General features: G+C 44.1%; 1 protein-coding gene across 1 annotated transcript in view; it reads left to right on the forward strand.

Annotated features, from left to right (window-relative positions):
• The first annotated feature begins 906 nt into the window (after positions 1 to 906).
• The window catches only part of LOC141173162 (nicotinamide N-methyltransferase-like), a 49491-nt gene continuing 31874 nt past the window's right edge, over positions 907 to 18523 (forward strand). Inside the window, exons 1-2 of the mRNA XM_073657799.1 lie at positions 907 to 1055; positions 5585 to 5760. Coding sequence (XP_073513900.1) covers positions 5661 to 5760 — 100 coding nt within the window. The 5' untranslated portion in view covers positions 907 to 1055; positions 5585 to 5660. The remainder of the gene's footprint in view (positions 1056 to 5584; positions 5761 to 18523) is intronic.

The raw sequence follows: 18523 nt of genomic DNA on the forward strand, positions 1-18523 counted from the left end.
TAAAGATGGCCACATTGTTTTGAGGGAAGCAATCATCGCTGCAAGACAGATTAAATTCAATCTTGATTGAGTTGCCTCCATCTAAAAATCACCAATTCTCTCAACGAATTGAGCTAGCCTTAAAAGGGTTGCCCCCTTTCTGAAAATCCTAGTCCCTGGGAACAATTTATTACAAAATAGAAACCACGCTTTACTTACAATCTTAAGATTTACTGGTGAGTCTTTGCAACTTCTACCGGTATCTGGTATTGGCTGCGGAGCTGATGTCACATTGACAGTGCAGCAGCCCATCAGTGAGCTCAGCGGCTTTGAGTGGAGTATTACGTCTACACTTGCAAAGTCGCAGAGCTCACTGATTGCTCTATGCTTATAGAATAATGTTAGCGCCTTAGCCAGTAGCAGACAGTGGAAGCAGCAGACTCACCGGTGAATCCCGGAAGGGTGATTAAAGGCCATTTTGTTTTTTTATAATAACCAGTGATTTTCTGAAAGGGAAAAACACTTTTAAAGAAGGGGAATTACTGGTGCAGTTTTGTTTCAGTTAATTGGGAACATTATTGTTCAACCTCTGAAGTCAAAGAACTGAGGAGTCATTCTCTAGAGGGGTCAATTTCTACCCTGTAGCACTTATTATTGAGGTGTGTAACTCCATACAATATTTAGTCATCTCAAATCATATTACAGGCCCTAAAATACAGTGTAAAATGGTCTGAAATGTTTCACCTAAAATTAAGATTATTTGCATCAATAAAGGAAATGCTGCTGAGACATCATTTTCTTGCAATATCACTTGGCATGGTCCTAGCATTACAATAAGTAGATGATAGGTTGTTAGACAGGCAGCGTCCTGTCTTCTGCATACCATTCTGCTCTGCTTGCTCTGACTTGCACCATTAACATCCCTAGTGTAATTGCTCGCCAAATGATACATCCCTGACTTCAGCTTCTCCCTATATATAATCTGTTAGTTTCCTGGAGAGGTTCAGTTGCTCTTCTGTTTGTTTATCCTGCAAGATTTATCGACAACCTTTTTCTGAGATTGGACATCCACTCCGGTAATATCATATATGTATTATAGGGAATTTGTCAGCAGGATTTCCCACTTCAATCCATTTAATTATTTCAAATTCTTCATTCAAGCGCTGATTTATCTGTAACTGATGAACAGACTATATATAAAGGTATTGGACTTGTCTTTGAAAGAGCTACATGCACATATAAATAGATTGTGGTGTGAAACTCTACTGACAGTTTCCCTTTAATAATTTTATGTGTATTCTTTTTTAAAATTTGCTGAATTCTGATTCTGCTGCCTCAACCTCATAGCATTCTCCATTTTAGAAGTTATTTGTGGGTTCATACTTTGCATGATCTGATGTCTTTTTTCACTCCTCCTTCTTTTATATATTCTGGTGCTCTTTTCATGTGCTGATGGTGGTTCTGGTGCTGAAGTCATGTACTGATAATGGTTCTGGTGCTGTATTCATGTAGAAATGAATATGCACAGGCAATAAGTGCACCCTCACATCCACTTATTTTCACTCTAGCTCGACAAACAACCCCTCTTTTTGACTGATTACTGTGACTTTATAGAGCCAAATAAGGGCTGAGATAGAGACAAAACAAGCGAATGGCAGGTTTGCACCTAAATGTTTAGCCACATCAAGGGACCACTGAGCACCTGTGCTTGACTTGAACAGTCTGTGTTGACAGACATGCTCTAAGGGTTTGGGTATGATCTAAATCGGAAGAATAACAGCCATGTACTCACCATGAATGTTTTACTTTCCATACAGAACAGGTAACAGGTGGATTTTTGAATCTCTGTCTAGTCGCAGTCTTGCTTTAGTTTTTTCAAAGTTTTGCTAACCTCTTGTGGACAAAATTGAGCATGCAATGGAAATAATTGGCAAAGAAATCCCATGAGTAATAAGCTTTAAACAATGTATAAAAATTCTTAAAAGCCTATCACGTCCAAACCCTTAAAGAGACTGTCTCATCTAGTATAATGGGTACAGTTGTTAAAACAAACAATTCTGCAATTTATCCTTTATTAAAAATCTTCTCTATTCCTAAGAATGGAGGGATTTTTAAATTTAAAGTATACTATTTATTGTCAAGTTACCATCCACCTTTTCAGCTTATTCTGCTGGCGCAAACTGTGACTTCTAAATGGGGCTTTCCCTGAAGAAACTGCTGAAACAATTTCTTTAAGGACTCATGCTGAAATACAATGCTGACAGGTGCAGGACAGTGGCTTTAAACCTCTGCTTTAAACCCAGTACATTTGACGTATTGGTTTGTCTAACATTAGGTCCCCATCTTTGATACAGGCTCAGGCGCTGAGCCTGCATCATTTACAGCAGATGCTGGCTATAATACATAGTAAGCACATGGCTTTAATAGCAGCAAGTAGAGCTTGACTCTTGAATTGCATTAAAAATATGTGAAACAGGAGGCCTGTGGTTCCATGCTCCCATCGGCCCCATCACAACATATTGGTCCTGATGCTGTAGTCATGTACTGATGAAGGTTCTGGTCATGTATTAAAGCACTAATGATAAATCTGATGATGTATTTCTGTACAGATGTTAGTTCTGGTGCTATTTTTGAGTTCTAATGGTGGTTCTGTTGATGTATTCATGTACTGATGACAATTCTGGTGCTGTAGTCATGTAGTAATAATGGTTCTGTATTCATGTACTGCTGATGGTTCTGATAATGTATTCATGTACTTGTGGTGGTTCTGTATTCTAATACTGATAATAGTTCTGTATTCATGTACTAATGATGGCTCTGATATTCATTTACTGGTGATGATTCTGGTGCTGTATTCTTTTACTGATGATGGTTCTAGTAATATATGCATGAATTTATAATGGTTCTTGTGATGGCAGTGAGTGTGTACGAACTGTGCCACAATTCAGGTTTATCCTGGAAGGGCATAACTAAGTGACTAACTGGTCTTCACTATCGCCTCTGATGGTGGGGATTGGCTTGGACCATTCAAGTAGTCACCAGTAGAGATGAGCGAACATGTTAGGAAAACGTTAGGCAATCTCAAAGTTGTCACGAACATTGCACATTTGGATTCGTGTTCAAATTTCCGATCATTTTGCTTTAAATCGGTAAAAGGCAGCCGAGCCCAAACCCCAACATCCATGGTTTCCAATGCTGTCACCTGCGTGACAGCACTGGAAACAGGGGATTTGATTGGCTGGAAATCTAATTAACACTGGTCACAGTGCTGCGAGACCACGCTGTCTGATGTCAGCATGATCCCACAGCTGTGACTGTGACCCGTGATAAAAAGCTTACTGTGGGTCACAGGCACCGGCTGATGAGACTACTTCTCCCATCAACTGGAGCCTGCTATCTCTGTTAACAGTGAGCGCAAGCGCTGCTGATGGGAAACGAAATCTGTGCTGAAAATAAAAAAAATAAAATTAATAAATATTTATTTAAATAAAAGGAAAAAACACATTATATTCACCTACACCTAATCAGCAATGCCATTGTCCCCTGTAAAAAATAAAAAAACACCATATATTCATCTTAATTCCTATTGCCTGATGCCCATGTCACCTGTAAAAAAATTAAAAATAATAAACCACCATAATCCTCACCTATCCGATGTAATCCATGTAATCCAGATTATCCCATGGCAATCAGATCATTGATAGAACAGTCACATCCGGAGATGTGACTACTCTATCTGGAAGCCGGCGATACACTGACAGGAGCGTCATCGCTACTGCAGTGTATAGCACTGAGCTGCTGTGAGAGAGGTCACACGAGTTCATCGCTGATGAACTCATGTGACTTCAGTTATGGCACCACTGCTGCTTCACAAACACCATACCAAGAGTGCCAGAATTGGTGCATCTTATGGATGCCCCATTTCTGGGTCAGCTGAGAACTGATGTTTTTAGCTTCGGAGGGGGGGCAATATCCATGGCCCCTTCCTATGCAATTATTATCAGCCCACCTCTCTCAGCCTAGCCTTTGCTGGTTATTAATCATAGGGGGAGGCCCATATCAATTTTTTTTGAGCCTCCCATTTGAATAACCAGTAAAGGCTAAGTATGCAGATGTGAGCTGATATTAATAACCTGGGAAGCTTCATGGGTTTTCCCCTATTCCCAACAATCCAGGTCTTTTTCTCCTTGGCCCAGGTAAGACGCTTCTGGTGTTGTCTGTTGGTCATGAGTGGCTTGAAACAAGGAATGTGACACTTGTAGCCCATGTCCTAGATACATGTGTGTGTGGTGGCTCTTGAAGCAATGACTCCAGCAGCAATCCACTCCTTGTGAATGTCCCCCAAATTTTTGAATTGCCTCTTCTTAACAATCCTTTCAAGACTGAAGTTATCCCGGTAGCTTGTGCACCTTTTTCTACCACACTTTTTGCTTCCACTCAACTTTCCATTAACATGCTTGGATACAGTACTCTGTGAACAGCCAGCTTCTTTCTTTCTTTCTATCAATGACTGCCTTCTGGACATCTGTCAAGTCAGCAGTCTTCCCCATGATTGTGGAGCCTACTGAAACAGATTAAGGGACCTTTTTAAATGCTTAGGAAGCCTCTGCAGGTGTTTTTTTGTTAATTGTTCTAATTTACTGAGATAATGACTTTTGTGTTTTCATTGGCTTTAAGCCATAATCATCAACATTAACAGAAATAAACACTTGAAATACATCACTGTTTCTAAAGACTCAATATATTATAGGAGTTTCACTTTTTGTATTGAAGAACTGATAATAAATTAACTTTTTGATGATATTCGAATTAAGTGAGAAGAACTTGTACTTAGTGATAGTAGTTCTAAGAAACTCCACAGATAACTAGAGATAAGTGAATTGAATTTGCCTAAAATTTTACAAATAAAAAATCAGTTTCATCAGAATCTAAATTGCATTGCAAATTGCTTCAGGCAATGCCAGTAAAATGGTGAGGGCCAGGAAGGGGTGAAAAAAAATCTTACAGTCAACTCTTCAACACCCGCCATACTCGTCCCTTTACTTCTGGTACTCAAATTGTCCCTTCTATTTTCCTTCTGGCCGGTCTTCCAGTAACTGTGCCCCATGCTGTCGGGTGGAGTAAAAGGCATGTAAATGACATGCATAAAGCCCCATGTGACCGTATGGACCGCAATGTACATCAATGATGAGAATCATGATCCACATGATGATGGGGGGCTTAGTGAACGTAAGACGAATTCAGGAATGACAGAAAATAAAATAACTCATTGGAGGATTAACGGCAACAGAACAGGCACAGGTAGCGCCAAAGAGAATTGAGCATAAGATTTTTATTGTACCCCTTATTAGCAAATATAATTTGCATAAGTTATATAATGTGATTAGAATTTTCTACCTCTTAAATGAATGAATCTACCCTAATCAAATTTCAGGAAATTTTCTCATCTCTACAAGTAACACATATCGATCTATCATAGTGAGTGCCAAACTCAATTCTGCTTCATCTGCAATTCTTCATAAATCCTACATAAATATATACACAAATTGAGTATTTATCATGGGAAAACCATCACGTAATAATAATAATAATCATTTTGTTCTAGAAAATCTGCAAAGAAGATGACTACAATGAATTCCTGCCTAACACTGTAATATCCTAAACATGAGATCAATACCAAGATGTACCTGGAAGAATACTTCTCTCAACATGTTCCATACTCCACTTATAAGGAGTCTACAATTAACATGCAGAGATGTTTCTATAAAGCATTTACCTCAGGTAAGTGAAGAAAACTGTATCTCACATAAAAAATGTATTTAATAGAGAGAATAATTTTTTTTAAAATTTTAATTCGTCAGGGTTGACAATTTTTTTCCATATAATTCCATATAATTTGAGCTACTCCAACTGTCCTAAAAAATGTATACAACACTCCTAGGTCTCCTAGGACTGTAACCAACCCTTTTCTATCTCTTTAACCCTTTCAACCCGAAGCCTGTTATGACCTTCCTGACCAGGCCAATTTTTTTAATTCTGACCAGTGTCACTTTCTGAGATGGTATTTTCATGACAAATTGTACTTCATGATAGTATTAAAATTTATTTGATATGACTTACATTCATTTGGCAAAAATTTTGTAAGTTTTGCAATTTTCAAACTTTTAATTTTTATGCCCTCAAATCAGAGTCATGCCACACAAAATAGTTCATAAATAACATTTCCCACGTTTACTTTACATCAGAACAATTTTGGAAACATTTTTTTTTTGTTAGGAAGTTATAAGGATTAAAAATTGACCAGCGTTTTCTCATTTTTACAATAATATTTACAAAACCATTTTTTTAGGGACTAGTGTTGAGCCACCCCCGTAGTGTTCGAGTTCGGTTCGGTTCGTCGAACACCCGTGTGTTCGCCGAACTGTTCGTCGAACTGTTCGTCGAACACCTTCGAACACCGTTAAAACCAATGGCAGGCAAACAAAAACACATAGAAACACATAGAAAACACCTTCAAAGGTGTCCAAAAGCTGACAAACTGCTCAGAAGACACAACTAAAACATGGAAAAGTGACAAGTACATATAGTCATGCGAAAAGAAAAGAGGTGGAGGAGTAAAAGGAGGGGAGACACAGATATAGGCAAGTCATGCCCTTCTAAAATCCAAAAAGTGAGAAGCCGACACGGCCAGTCCGCTCCTGCCCGTGCCACCTCCGTGTCGCCGGGTTTGTGCCAGAGCCACGGTGAACCCTGATGGCCAGCCCCCCTCTCCCAATACTGGTGCCTGTCCGCTGGTGGGTCGAGCGAGCCCCCCTGTGGTGGAGGCAGCTCTAAGCTTTTTAATTTAAATTGTCTCTCTAATTTGAATGAATACACTTTAAATCCATTTACAAGGATCTATTGGAGGGCAAGTCTCATGCCAGCAGCCGCGTAATTCCAGCTCCAGTAGCGTCCACTAAAGCTGCTGCAGTTAAAAAGCTTTTATAAGGATCGAGCTCGGCTGTCCACCGCAAGGCATCCTACTGCCAGTCCCAGTCCCTATGCCTTGGAGTGCCTCCTGATGCTCTTCACTGAGTATCCCGTGGTCCCGAAGCATTTCCTTTGAAAAAATTAAGTGTCCAAACTACAGGTGGTGTAGCTTGCTTAACAGCCGGGATAATCCGCTGACTAGCAGACACTGCTACTAGGCACAAAGTATTTCCTGGGCTAGATGCAGTTAAAAATTTGTAATTAGATACTCTCGTTGGATGCTGAGAAAGCATTCCATAGAGTCTCCTGGCACGCCATATATGATTCTCTTAAAAAGCTTGGGGTAGGGGTCTAGGGGACCCTTTTATAGCCAAAATCACGGCCCTGTATCGCAATACGTCACCTAGGCTGAAGATAAATGGAACTGTAGCACCCTGAGGGCTCGGTTGCTACAGAGGTATTGCACCTCACCCAGAGGTGTGATATCTCACTCTCAGGTAAGGATGTAGTGTGGATCAGGACCCGACACCTGCATGCATTACACCACATTGCCGTGGGGCAGGGCGACCAATATGCCCCTGAGATGGGCACGACAGTCCCTGTCCCTGGCTGGAGTGGGGGGAGGGAACACTGAGGAAGGGGAACCAGGTAGTGCAGGAGCAGGGAGGAAGCAGTTCCTGGGTGCATTGAGAAGGGAGTATAAAAGGTGGGCACCATCTTAGTTCAGTGCAGAGAAGTCAGAGCAGAAGTGGCAGGGAGCAGGGGCTCTGCATGAGCTCTGCTCCGGAGGCGGGCCTAGTAACAGAGGCCCAGGCCTGGAAGAGGGAGAAGGAAGGAAGAGGAGCGGAGAAGGCTCCAGGAACGAGGAACGAAGGGATCCCAGGGGTGCGGACGGGCGAGTCGCCACCGCACGCCCGAATCCACCTGCGTGGAGGGGTCAGGCCAAAGGGGGAGACCGGTCCCCGAAACTAGTGGAGGCAGGAAACGACCCTCAGCTAGAAACAGGAGGCTGTGACATTTTATGTGGCGCAGCCCCTCGCTACACCCGCTAGGAAGGCACCACATAGGGTCAGGGAAACTGGCGCCAAGTTTACCAAGAGGAGGCCCGAGGCAGCCGGACAGAAGGGTTGGTAAGAAAGGCCAGACAAAGGACACACAAAGGGGGTCCTGTGAAGTGCTCCAAAGTTATCTGGGAGTTGTCTGAGCCCCTCACCTGGTGAGCACAGTACGACGTGGGCAGCCATTACCTGCAGACGTGGTCTGGATAATAAGAACTGTGAGTAAAGGCCCTGGACTGCATCACTGACTCCGTGTCGTTACTGCTGCTGCCCTGCACCATCACCCCCATCCTCCGCATACACTGCCCTGAGGCTATACTCCTCCTGTGGGGAGTTATGCTACGCTCTGCTGCACCCACAACACCAGCCTCAGCGGTCTGCCCTGGAGCGGCGGTTCACTCTGACCGCAATCCACGGGTGGCGTAGTCGTACATTTAAACATCAAAACCACATAAATAGTTCCGCCACTGGTTTGACCGCCCTGAGCCACGGAACCGGGTCGCCGCCACGAAGACTACAACCACCAGCATCCACCAAAAAGGGTCCGGCTCCGGGTGTCCCAAGGCCCAGGGGGTGCGTCAGAACATTTTCAACACCTTTCACAATCACCAATGGGACAAGGCAGGGATGTCCTCTGTCCCCTCTCTTATACATCCTAGTGACGGAGCACCTGCTCTCATCAATTCGCCATAACCCCAATATTAGGTGGATTGAGGTGGGAGGCACCGAGTACAAGTGCTCTCTATTTGCTGATGATGTCCTAGTATATATCACTCAATCACATATATCCATCCATGCTGTTATGGATGAAATAGATCACTTTGTTACATGGTCAAATTTTAAAATCAATGCAGCGAAGTCTGAGGCCCTCGATGTCTCCCTCCCCAAATCCATATAGGATTCCATCCAGTCCAACTTTCCCTTTGCCTGGCCCTCACAGGGTATCAAATACTTAGGAATTCCTATTCATAGAGACCTCTCCCATCTATGTTATCTTAATTTTGGGCCCTTTATTGAACAACTCCATACAGACCACGGTTGGCAAGTTAGAACTGTAAGATTCACTACGTGAACCGCTGGTGTTTTGTGGAAAAGCACATGTACACTGCGTTCCAAATTATTATGCAAAAAGTGTTTAGGAGTGATAAGGGAAGAATTTGTTTGTTTGTCAGTTAAACTCATTGATGGTGATGTGTGTCAGGGCTCTTTATATCACTGTAAGCAATTGCAGACACCTGTGCTAATTAGTTTGGCAGGTGTGTCCAATGAAAGGCAAGACTACTTAAGAAGGCTCTCTCACATTATTAAGCAGCCTACATTTTCTGCCAAAATGGGAAAGAAAAAGGATGTGTCGGCTGCTGAGAAGCAACAAATTGTGGAGTGTTTAGGTCAAGGCATGACTACAATCAACATTGTGCGATGATCAGGATGAAGTGTCTTGGCAATCAAGAAGTATGTAGCTGATTCACAGTACACACGTAAGGGCAAATTGAGGACTCTTTCCTACAGGCAATTACGTCAGGTTGAAAGAGCAGCGGCAAAAAAGCCTTGTCATAGCAGCAGACAAGTTTTTGAAGCTGCTGGTGCCTCCAACGTCCCCCGAACAACAAGATGCAGGGTCCTTCAGAGGTTTGCAGCTGTGCATACGCCATCCTGTTGACCTCCTCTATCCACTTCACACAAGCAGAAACGGCTCCAGTGGGCCAAACATTACATGAAGACTGATTTCAAAACTGTTTTGTTCACGGATGAGTGCCGTGCAGCGCTCGATGGTCCAGATGGATGGAGTGGAGGATGGCTGGTTGATGGACACCCCACGCAAACATGGCTACAGCGCCAACAAGGAGGAGGTGGAGTAATGTTTTGGGCTGGAATCATGGGGAGAGAGATTGTCGGCCCCTTTAGGATCCCTGAAGGCGCTAAAGATGAACTCCATAATGTATGTGGATTTTCTCAAACAGCACTTCCTGCCATGGTTCAAGAAGAAGAACCGTGTATTTCACAGCAAGATCATTTTTTTGCATGATAATGCACCATCTCATGCTGCACATAAAACATCTGCATCTCTGGCTGATATGGGCATAAAAGGGGACAAACTTATGGTGTGACCCCCATGCTCCCCTGACCTCTACCCCATTCAGAACCTTTGGAGCATCATTAAAAGGAGTGTCTATGATGGCGGGAGGCAGTTCACATCTAAGCAACAGCTCTGGGAGGGTATTCTGTCCTCATGCAAAACAATTGAAGCAGAAACCATCCAAAACCTGACAAATTGAATGGACGAGAGAGTTCAGAAGCTCCTTTCGAACAAGGGGTCCTATGTGAAAATGTAACATCACCTAGAATAAAGTTTTGAGTTGAAAACTGTTTGATTTCAGTTTCTAACAATCTGCTAATGCTTATAATTTCAAAAATGACCATTTTTTTGGTCTTTATTAAAATGAAAAGGTTTATCGAAAAGTTTGGGGGATCTAAGAGTGTGGCAACCCAGTAGTCATGATTACTTCGAATTCTGACAATATGAGGGTCATGCTGCAGGTAGTGCAGCAAGAAGGCACTTATGTGTCTTGCGCATCTCGGAGCCCAAAAATTATTTTCCGGGCTAGATGCAGCTAAAAATTATTATTAATTTTAAATCTGGTGAAGCTTTAGTATAGATGGCCTAATAGGATCAGTGCTGCACACTGCTACAAAGCCCAAATTATTTTCCAGTCAAGATACAGATAAACATGATTAGTAATTTTAAATCTGGTGGAGCTTATTATAGATGGCCTAATAGAATCAGTGCTGCACACTGCTACAAAGCCCAAATTATTTTCCAGCCAAGATACAGATAAACATGATTAGTAATTTGAAAGCTTAAAACGGTTGGTAGGGTGATTTTAACCAATCATCAAGCTTTTACTCTCCCCAGGATGACACAGGGGTAGAAAAGTCGTTTCGGATCCATGATTTGTTCATCTTTATGAACGTGAGTCTGTCTACATTATCAGTGGAGAGCCGCGTGCGCTTATCTGTCAGCACACCACCAGCAGCGCTGAACACACGTTCAGACAGAACGCTGGCTGCGGGGCATGACAAGATCTCCAAGGCGTAAGTGGCTAGCTCCGGCCATTTATCCAGATTGGAAGCCCAAAAAGAGCAAGGGTCCAGTGACACAGTCATGGCTTCAATGTTTACTTGGAGATACTCCTGTACCATCGTCTCTAGGCGTTGACTATGTGTCAGACTTCTTGTCTCCTGTGGCCTTGCAAAGGATGGGCTAAAAAAGTGGTGAAATGATTCCACAAAATTGATGTTACCAGCAGATACTGTGGTTCTGTTACGGTTTGAGTGCTGAACACTTGACGGTCCCACGGTTGGCAAGTTGGAACTGTGAGATTCACTACATGCACCACTGGTATTTTGTGGAAAAGCACATGTAAGATTCTGCAACAGTCTCTGCTGATACTCCTGCATGCGTGCATCCCTTTCTATGGCAGGAATAATTTCTGCAAATTTACTTTTGTACCGGCGATCTAACAGTGTGGCAACCCAGTAGTCAGGATTATTTCTAATTCTCACAATTCGAGGGTCATGTTGCAGGTAGTGCAGCAAGAAGGCACTCATGTGTCTTGCGCATCTAGGAGCACCAAGTCCCTGTTGTGTTGGTGGCGAGGTAACAATCATGCTTCCTTCCTCTGTCCTCTCCCCCCAACCTCGCACAACAGAAATGTGATCAAGGTCTCCCTCATCTGATGAGTCTTCCATCAGTTCGTCCTCCACTTCTTCCTGGGCTCCTGCACCTTCCTCACTAGTTTGGCTGCTACCATGCGCCCTGGTAAAACCATCTCCCCCACCCTCACATGCCTGCCGCCTTGGTGCTGCCGACCGTCTGGACCTTGCAGATGTTAGCCCTTCCGCATACAACTCCTCCTCCTCTACTTCCTCCACCTCCTCTTGTACCACCACCTGACTCCGAATTCTGTTTAAAATGTGCTCCAGCATGTAAATCACCGGAATAGTCATGCTGATAATGGCATCGTCAGCACTAAACATCTTCGTCGCCATTTCAAAACTGTGCAGAAGGGTGCATAGGTCCCTGATCTGAGACCACTCCTCCAGCGTGATTTGCCCCACCTCTGGATCTCGTTGGCCCAGGCTATACGTCAGAACGTATTGCACCAGGGCTTGTCGGTGCTGCCACAGTCGCTGCAACATGTGCAGAGTTGAATTCCACCGGGTAGGCACATCGCATTTTAGCCGGTGAAGTGGTAGGCCCAACGACTTCTGTAGAGATGTAAGTCGCTGAGCTGCGGGATGCGAACGGCGGAAGTGAGCACACAGCGACCGTGCCCTCTGCAGAAGGCCATCTAGTCTGGGATAGTGGGCTAAAAATTGCTGGACAACCAGGTTCAACACAGGAGCCATACAAGGCACGTGTGTGACATTGCCCCGGCGAAGGGCCGCACCCAGGTTTGCAGCATTGTCGCACACGGCCTTCCCTGGTTTCAGGTCCAGTGGAGACAACCATTCATGAAATTGGTTCTCCAGAGCTGACCACAACTCCTCAGCTGTGTGACTCACATTTCCCAGACATTTCAATGTAAAAACCGCCTGATGACGTTGAGCCCTACTGCCAGCATAGTAAGGAGGTGTGCAGGATCCCTTCTGCGCAGTTAGAAAGCTTGTGGCATGACCAGACAGGCTTTGGGTGCAGGTGGAAGACCGAGAGGAGGTTGAGGAGGCAGAAGCAGTGGAGGAACTTTGACATAAAGAGGATTGACGCACAACTCGTGGGGACGGCAAGACTTGGACAGCAGCCCCTTGTCCTGCTGTCACCATAGTTACCCAGTGCCCAGTCAGCGACATGTAACGCCCCTGTCCATGCCTACTCGTCCAAGTGTCTGTGGTGAAATGCACCCTGTCACACACAGAGTTTCTCAAAGAAGCGGTGATGTTGTGTGCGACATGCTGGTGGAGCGCAGGCACACCTTTCTTTGAGAAGTAGTGCCGACTGGGCATCTGGTACTGGGGCACTGCGACGGACATAAGGTCTCGAAAATCCTCTGTGTCCACCAGGCGGAAAGGCAGCATTTCTGTAGCCAAGAGCTTGCAGATGGTGAAATTCAACCTCTTAGCTTTCTCATGGCTAGGAGGAAATGGTCTTTTACTTGTCCACATCTGAGGGACCGAGGGCTGGCTATTGTGCTTAGACGGGGTTGATAAGGGTGTCCCCGGCAAACTGCCGGTCTGTGAGGAAGATGCAGGCGGACATGTTAGGTTGCCTTGATCCAAAGGTGGTGCTATCGATGTCGGACAGCGCTCAACACCAGCTGGTGTTACCACCTCCAAAGAAAATGATGACCTGCCAATCACGCTGGCTGTTGCGGGTAAAGAGGTGGCAGGTCTGCGCCCCAAAACAGGTCTGACAGCTGTCCCCCCAGTCACAGAGGATGAAGAGGCCACGGATGCACAAGATATGACAGACGGTGGTTGGCCCGGCCGGCTAGTCCGCATTGTAGCACACTGAGCTTCCCACTGCAACTTATGCTTCATGTCCATGTGCCGGTTCATGCATGAAGTACTCAAACTATGTATTTTTTGGCCTCTACTTAGCTTTTGCTGACAAATGTTACAGATAACACGAGTTGGGACATCTTTATCGATCTGAAAAAATGCCCAGGCTATGCAAGGCTTAGCACCCATGCGACCTGAAGAGCCACCACGACTTGTGGTGAGAGGCAGAGTTCTGTTTGAGGATGCAGTTGTTGACGTGCTTCCAGTACTAAGTCTCTGTCCAGGAAGGCGCAACCTGACCTCGTCGTCACTAGCATCTTCCTCCACCTCCTCTGCTGACCTCATCTCTTGGCTGACTGTGGGTTGACAGTAAGTGGGATCTCCAACCTCATCATCATCACCCTGTGCGTTATCACACCCGTCGTCCTCAGAGCCAACCTGTTCCTGCCCTGACAAAAAACTAAAGTTGTCGCTCCAATCAGGTATTTGAGTCTTATCATCGTCTTCCTCATTGTCTCCACCAACAGGAGTTACAGTTTGGGAATGAGGGTCTACATTATGGTCAGAACCTTCTGCGTCTGGTCCTGGATCCGACTCATAAAGATTCTGGGCATCAGTGCAGATCATTTCCTCGTCTGGATTCACAGAAGCGCTGGAGTCGACCTCTGATTCCCAGGCTATAGTATGAGTAAACAGCTCTGCAGACTCAACCATCTGTTCTACCTCATACTCAGACAGGCAGCTGGAGATTTGGGAGCTGTGAGGAAGCAAGTGCGATTGGGGTGACACCTTTGAGGACTGGAGTATTTGTGATGTTGAAGTTGATGTGGAGGAGAGCCCACTTAAAGGAGCACTTGATATCCGTTGAAGCACCTGCTGTTTTTGTGCCTCATCTGGAATTTGTAGCGATTGGCGTGGCCGTAAGAAAGGGATCTTATCACATTGTCCGCTAAAAGAAGTAGACATTTTAGTTTGGCTGGAAGATGGTCTTTCTTCTGCAGATGTTACTGTTGCTTTAACACCTACCCCACGGACACAACCTTTTTTCCCCTTCCCAACACGCCTATTCCCCTTTCCACCAGCAGCAGGCCTTTTTCCACTCATTTTGGTGGTTAACTAATTCACAACTCTGGAGTTGTTTGCACAAAAAAACAATGGATGGGAACCGAGCAGAGCTGAGTGGCCAAACTGTGGTATTAGGCCAAAACTATTGGCTGGCTTAGATGCAGAAAAAAATTATATTCAATTTGCAACCTGATGGAGGTCAGTATAGATGGACTAATAGAACAAGTCCCACACACAGCTAGAAGCCCAAATATTTTTTCAGAGGTAGATACAGAAAAAATTTTTATTCAGTTTGCAACCTGATGGAGGTCTGTATAGATGGATTAATAGAACAAGTCCCACACACAGCTACAAGCCCAATATTTTTTCAGAGGTAGATGCAGAAAAAAAATATATTCAGTTTGCAACCTGATGGAGGTCAGTATAGATGGACTAATAGAGAAAGTCCCACACACTGCTAGAAGGCCAAATATTTTTTCAGAGCTAGATGCAGACAAAAAATTATTTTGAATTTGCAGCCTGATGGAGGTCAGTATAGGTGGACTAATAGAACAAGTCCCACACACTGCTAGAAGGCCAAATATTTTTTCAGAGCTAGATGCAGAAAAAAATTATATTCAGTTTGCAACCTGATGGAGGTCTGTATAGATGGATTAATAGAACAAGTCTCACACACAGCTAGAAGCCCAAATATTTTTTCAGAGGTAGATGCAGATAAAAATTATTTTTAATTTGCAACCTGATGGAGGTCAGTATAGATGGACTAATAGAGAAAGTCCCACACACTGCTAGAAGGCCAAATATTTTTTCAGAGCTAGATGCAGATAAAAATTATATTCAATTTGCAACCTGATGGAGGTCAGTATAGATGGACTAATAGAACAAGTCCCACACACAGCTAGAAGCCCAAATATTTTTTCAGAGGTACTGTAGATGCAGATAAAAATTATTTTTAATTTGCAACCTGATGGAGGTCAGTATAGATGGACTAATAGAGAAAGTCCCACACACTGCTAGAAGGCCACATATATTTTCAGAGGTAGATGCAGAAAAAAATATATTCAGTTTGCAACCTGATGGAGGTCTGTATAGATGGATTAATAGAACAAGTCCCACACACAGCTAGAAGCCCAATATTTTTTTCAGAGGTAGATGCAGAAAAAAATATATTCAGTTTGCAACCTGATGGAGGTCAGTATAGATGGACTAATACAACAAGTCTCACACACAGCTAGAAGCCCAATATTTTTTCAGAGCTAGATGCAGAAAAAAATTATATTCAATTTGCAACCTGATGGAGGTCAGTATAGATGGACTAATAGAATGATGCTATGCCCAAAAGATTTTACTTCACTAGGTGCAGTAAAAAAATTGGTATTCTATACACAGGTGGTATATCTTGCAACACAGATAGGCTACTCCACTGACTAACACACTCTGCAATAGGCCAAAAAGGATTAGCTTTGCTAGATTCAGCGAAATGCTGTGAAAAAAACTTGCACAGCACTGGCACAGACCTGCCTGGCAAAAACTGATAGGAACTGATGTAACCTAGTCCTGAAAAGGACTCCAATTACAATTAGTCTTTACTCCCACAATCTATCTATTTAAGAGCACAGACCTGCCTGATAAAAGTCGTAGGAAATGCTGTAACCTAGTCCTTAAAAGGACTGCAATCACAACTATTCCCTACTCCCAAGCTATCTGTAGATTTGTGCGAAAATTGGCTTGAAATTAACAAGGTATAGCGCACACAGCAACAGCGGTGCCGTCTAACACGCAGCTGCAGCAGTGAGAAAATGGTGGCGACGGGGAAAATGGCTTGGTCTTATAGGGCAAGGACATGTGACATACACTGCCAATGACACATGCCCTTGCTTGTGTGAAAAAAAGCACTTCGCTCCGTGTGTGCGCTGCTGATAGGCTGACAGATTGCACCTCCCCACTGTAAATGTGGGAAAGAGAAAAAAAAAATGGAGATCTTCATTGTTCCTGCAGAGATCCATCCCCTGCCCCTCCCCCCACCCCGCTGTACACTCAAACTGCGTATTAACATTAATTTTCATCATTACTGAGAAAAAATCCAGTTATGATTTTGGTGCACGAACAGTTATCGAACATAACCTCGAACAGCCGAATTTTTCTCAAATTGTTCGTGTTCGCCGAACGTCTCGAACACCGCCCAAAACAGCTCGAATTTGAGATTGGCGAACAGTTCTAGTAGAACAACGCTCATCTCTATTAGGGACCACATCACATTTGAAGTGATTTTGAGGGGTCTGTGTGACAGAAAATACCCAAAAGTGACAAAGATTCTAAAAACTGCTCCCCTCACTGTGCTCAAAACCAAGAAGTTTACTAAAGCTTCACATACTCCAAAAAAGGGCAATGCCATTAAATGTCTCAACAGTAAATTGAAGATTTAATGGGAACCTGTCACTACTTTGGAGCTATCAGACCTCTACTATGGGCATACAGGGTATAGAAAAGTAACTCTATACATACCTGTATGGCCCATGGTAGAGGTCTGAATGCACAGTGCTCTATTGCGCAGGCGCCCGGATGTCCACAGTGAATCCCCGGTGCCTGCGCAATAGAGCACAGTGGCACTGTGCTCAGCTAAATGGACCCGGGAGAAAACAAAGTGCGCTCCCTGTGAGCCGCGCTTTGCACATGCGCCGGGAGGTGAGGGAGTGGACCTGTGACGAGCGGGGAGGGGGAGAATATGGTAAATGTGGACATAGGCGGGGAATTGGTGGAATAATAAGCAGAAGGGCGGGGATAGCTTGGCGTCCGAGGGGACGCCAAGCCTGTGAAAAACAAAGGAGATAAAACTACGTACATTTCTCTGCATTCAGACCTCTACCATGGGCCATACAGGTATGTATAGATTTACTTTTCTATATCCTCTATGGCTTAGTAGAGGTCTGGTAACTCCAAAGTGGTGACAGATTCCCTTTAAGGACTTGTTAAGATAATTCCTAAACAAAGAGATAACATTTGCTTGCTTAGTGTCACCAACCTGCCAAATCATGATCAAATCATCAATTCGATATATCTTCCAAACCACCTAATAGATGTAAGAAAGGACTTATGTAAAGAATATATGAAATCAGATTCCCACCATGACATACTATATATACACTGTGTTCCAAATTATTATGCAAATAAAAACTTTATTCTAGGTGATGTAACATTTGCACATAGGACCCCTTGTTCGAAAGGAGCTTCTGAACTCTCTCATTCATTGAATTTGTCAGGTTTTGGATGGTTTCTGCTTCAATTGTTTTGCATGAGGACAGAATACCCTCCCAGAGCTGTTGCTTAGATGTGAACTGCGTCCCGCCATCATAGACACTCCTTTTGATGATGCTCCAGAGGTTCTCAATGGGGTTGAGGTCAGGGGAGCATGGGGACCACACCATAAGTTTGTCCCCTTTTATGCCCACAGCAGCCAGAGATGCAGATGTGTTATGTGCAGCATGAGACAGTGCATTATCATGCATGAAAATGATCTTGCTGCGGAATGCACGGTTCTTCTTCTTGAACCATGGCAGGAAGTGCTGTTTGAGAAACTCAACATACATTATGGAGTTCATCTTTACCCCTTCAGGGATCCTAAAAGGGCCGACAATCTCTCTCCCCATGATTCCAGCCCAAAAATTACTCCACCTCCTCCTTGTTGGCGCCGTAGCCGTGTTTGCATGGGGTGTCCATCAACCAGTCATCCTCCACTCCATCCATCTGGACCATCGAGATCATTTCATGCATGATAATGCCCCATCTCATGCTGCACATAACACATCTGCATCTCTGGATGCTGTGGGCATAAAAGGGGACAAACTTATGGTGTGGCCCCCATGCTCCCCTGACCTCAACCCCATTCAGAACCTCTGGAGCATCATCAAAAGGAGTGTCTATGATGGCGGGAGGCAGTTCACATCTAAGCAACA

The sequence above is a fragment of the Phyllobates terribilis genome, unplaced genomic scaffold (genome assembly GCF_046119375.1).
Source record: "Phyllobates terribilis strain yellow unplaced genomic scaffold, ASM4611937v1 Scaffold_1__5_contigs__length_1240528914, whole genome shotgun sequence".
NCBI classification, from domain to species: domain Eukaryota; kingdom Metazoa; phylum Chordata; class Amphibia; order Anura; family Dendrobatidae; genus Phyllobates; species Phyllobates terribilis.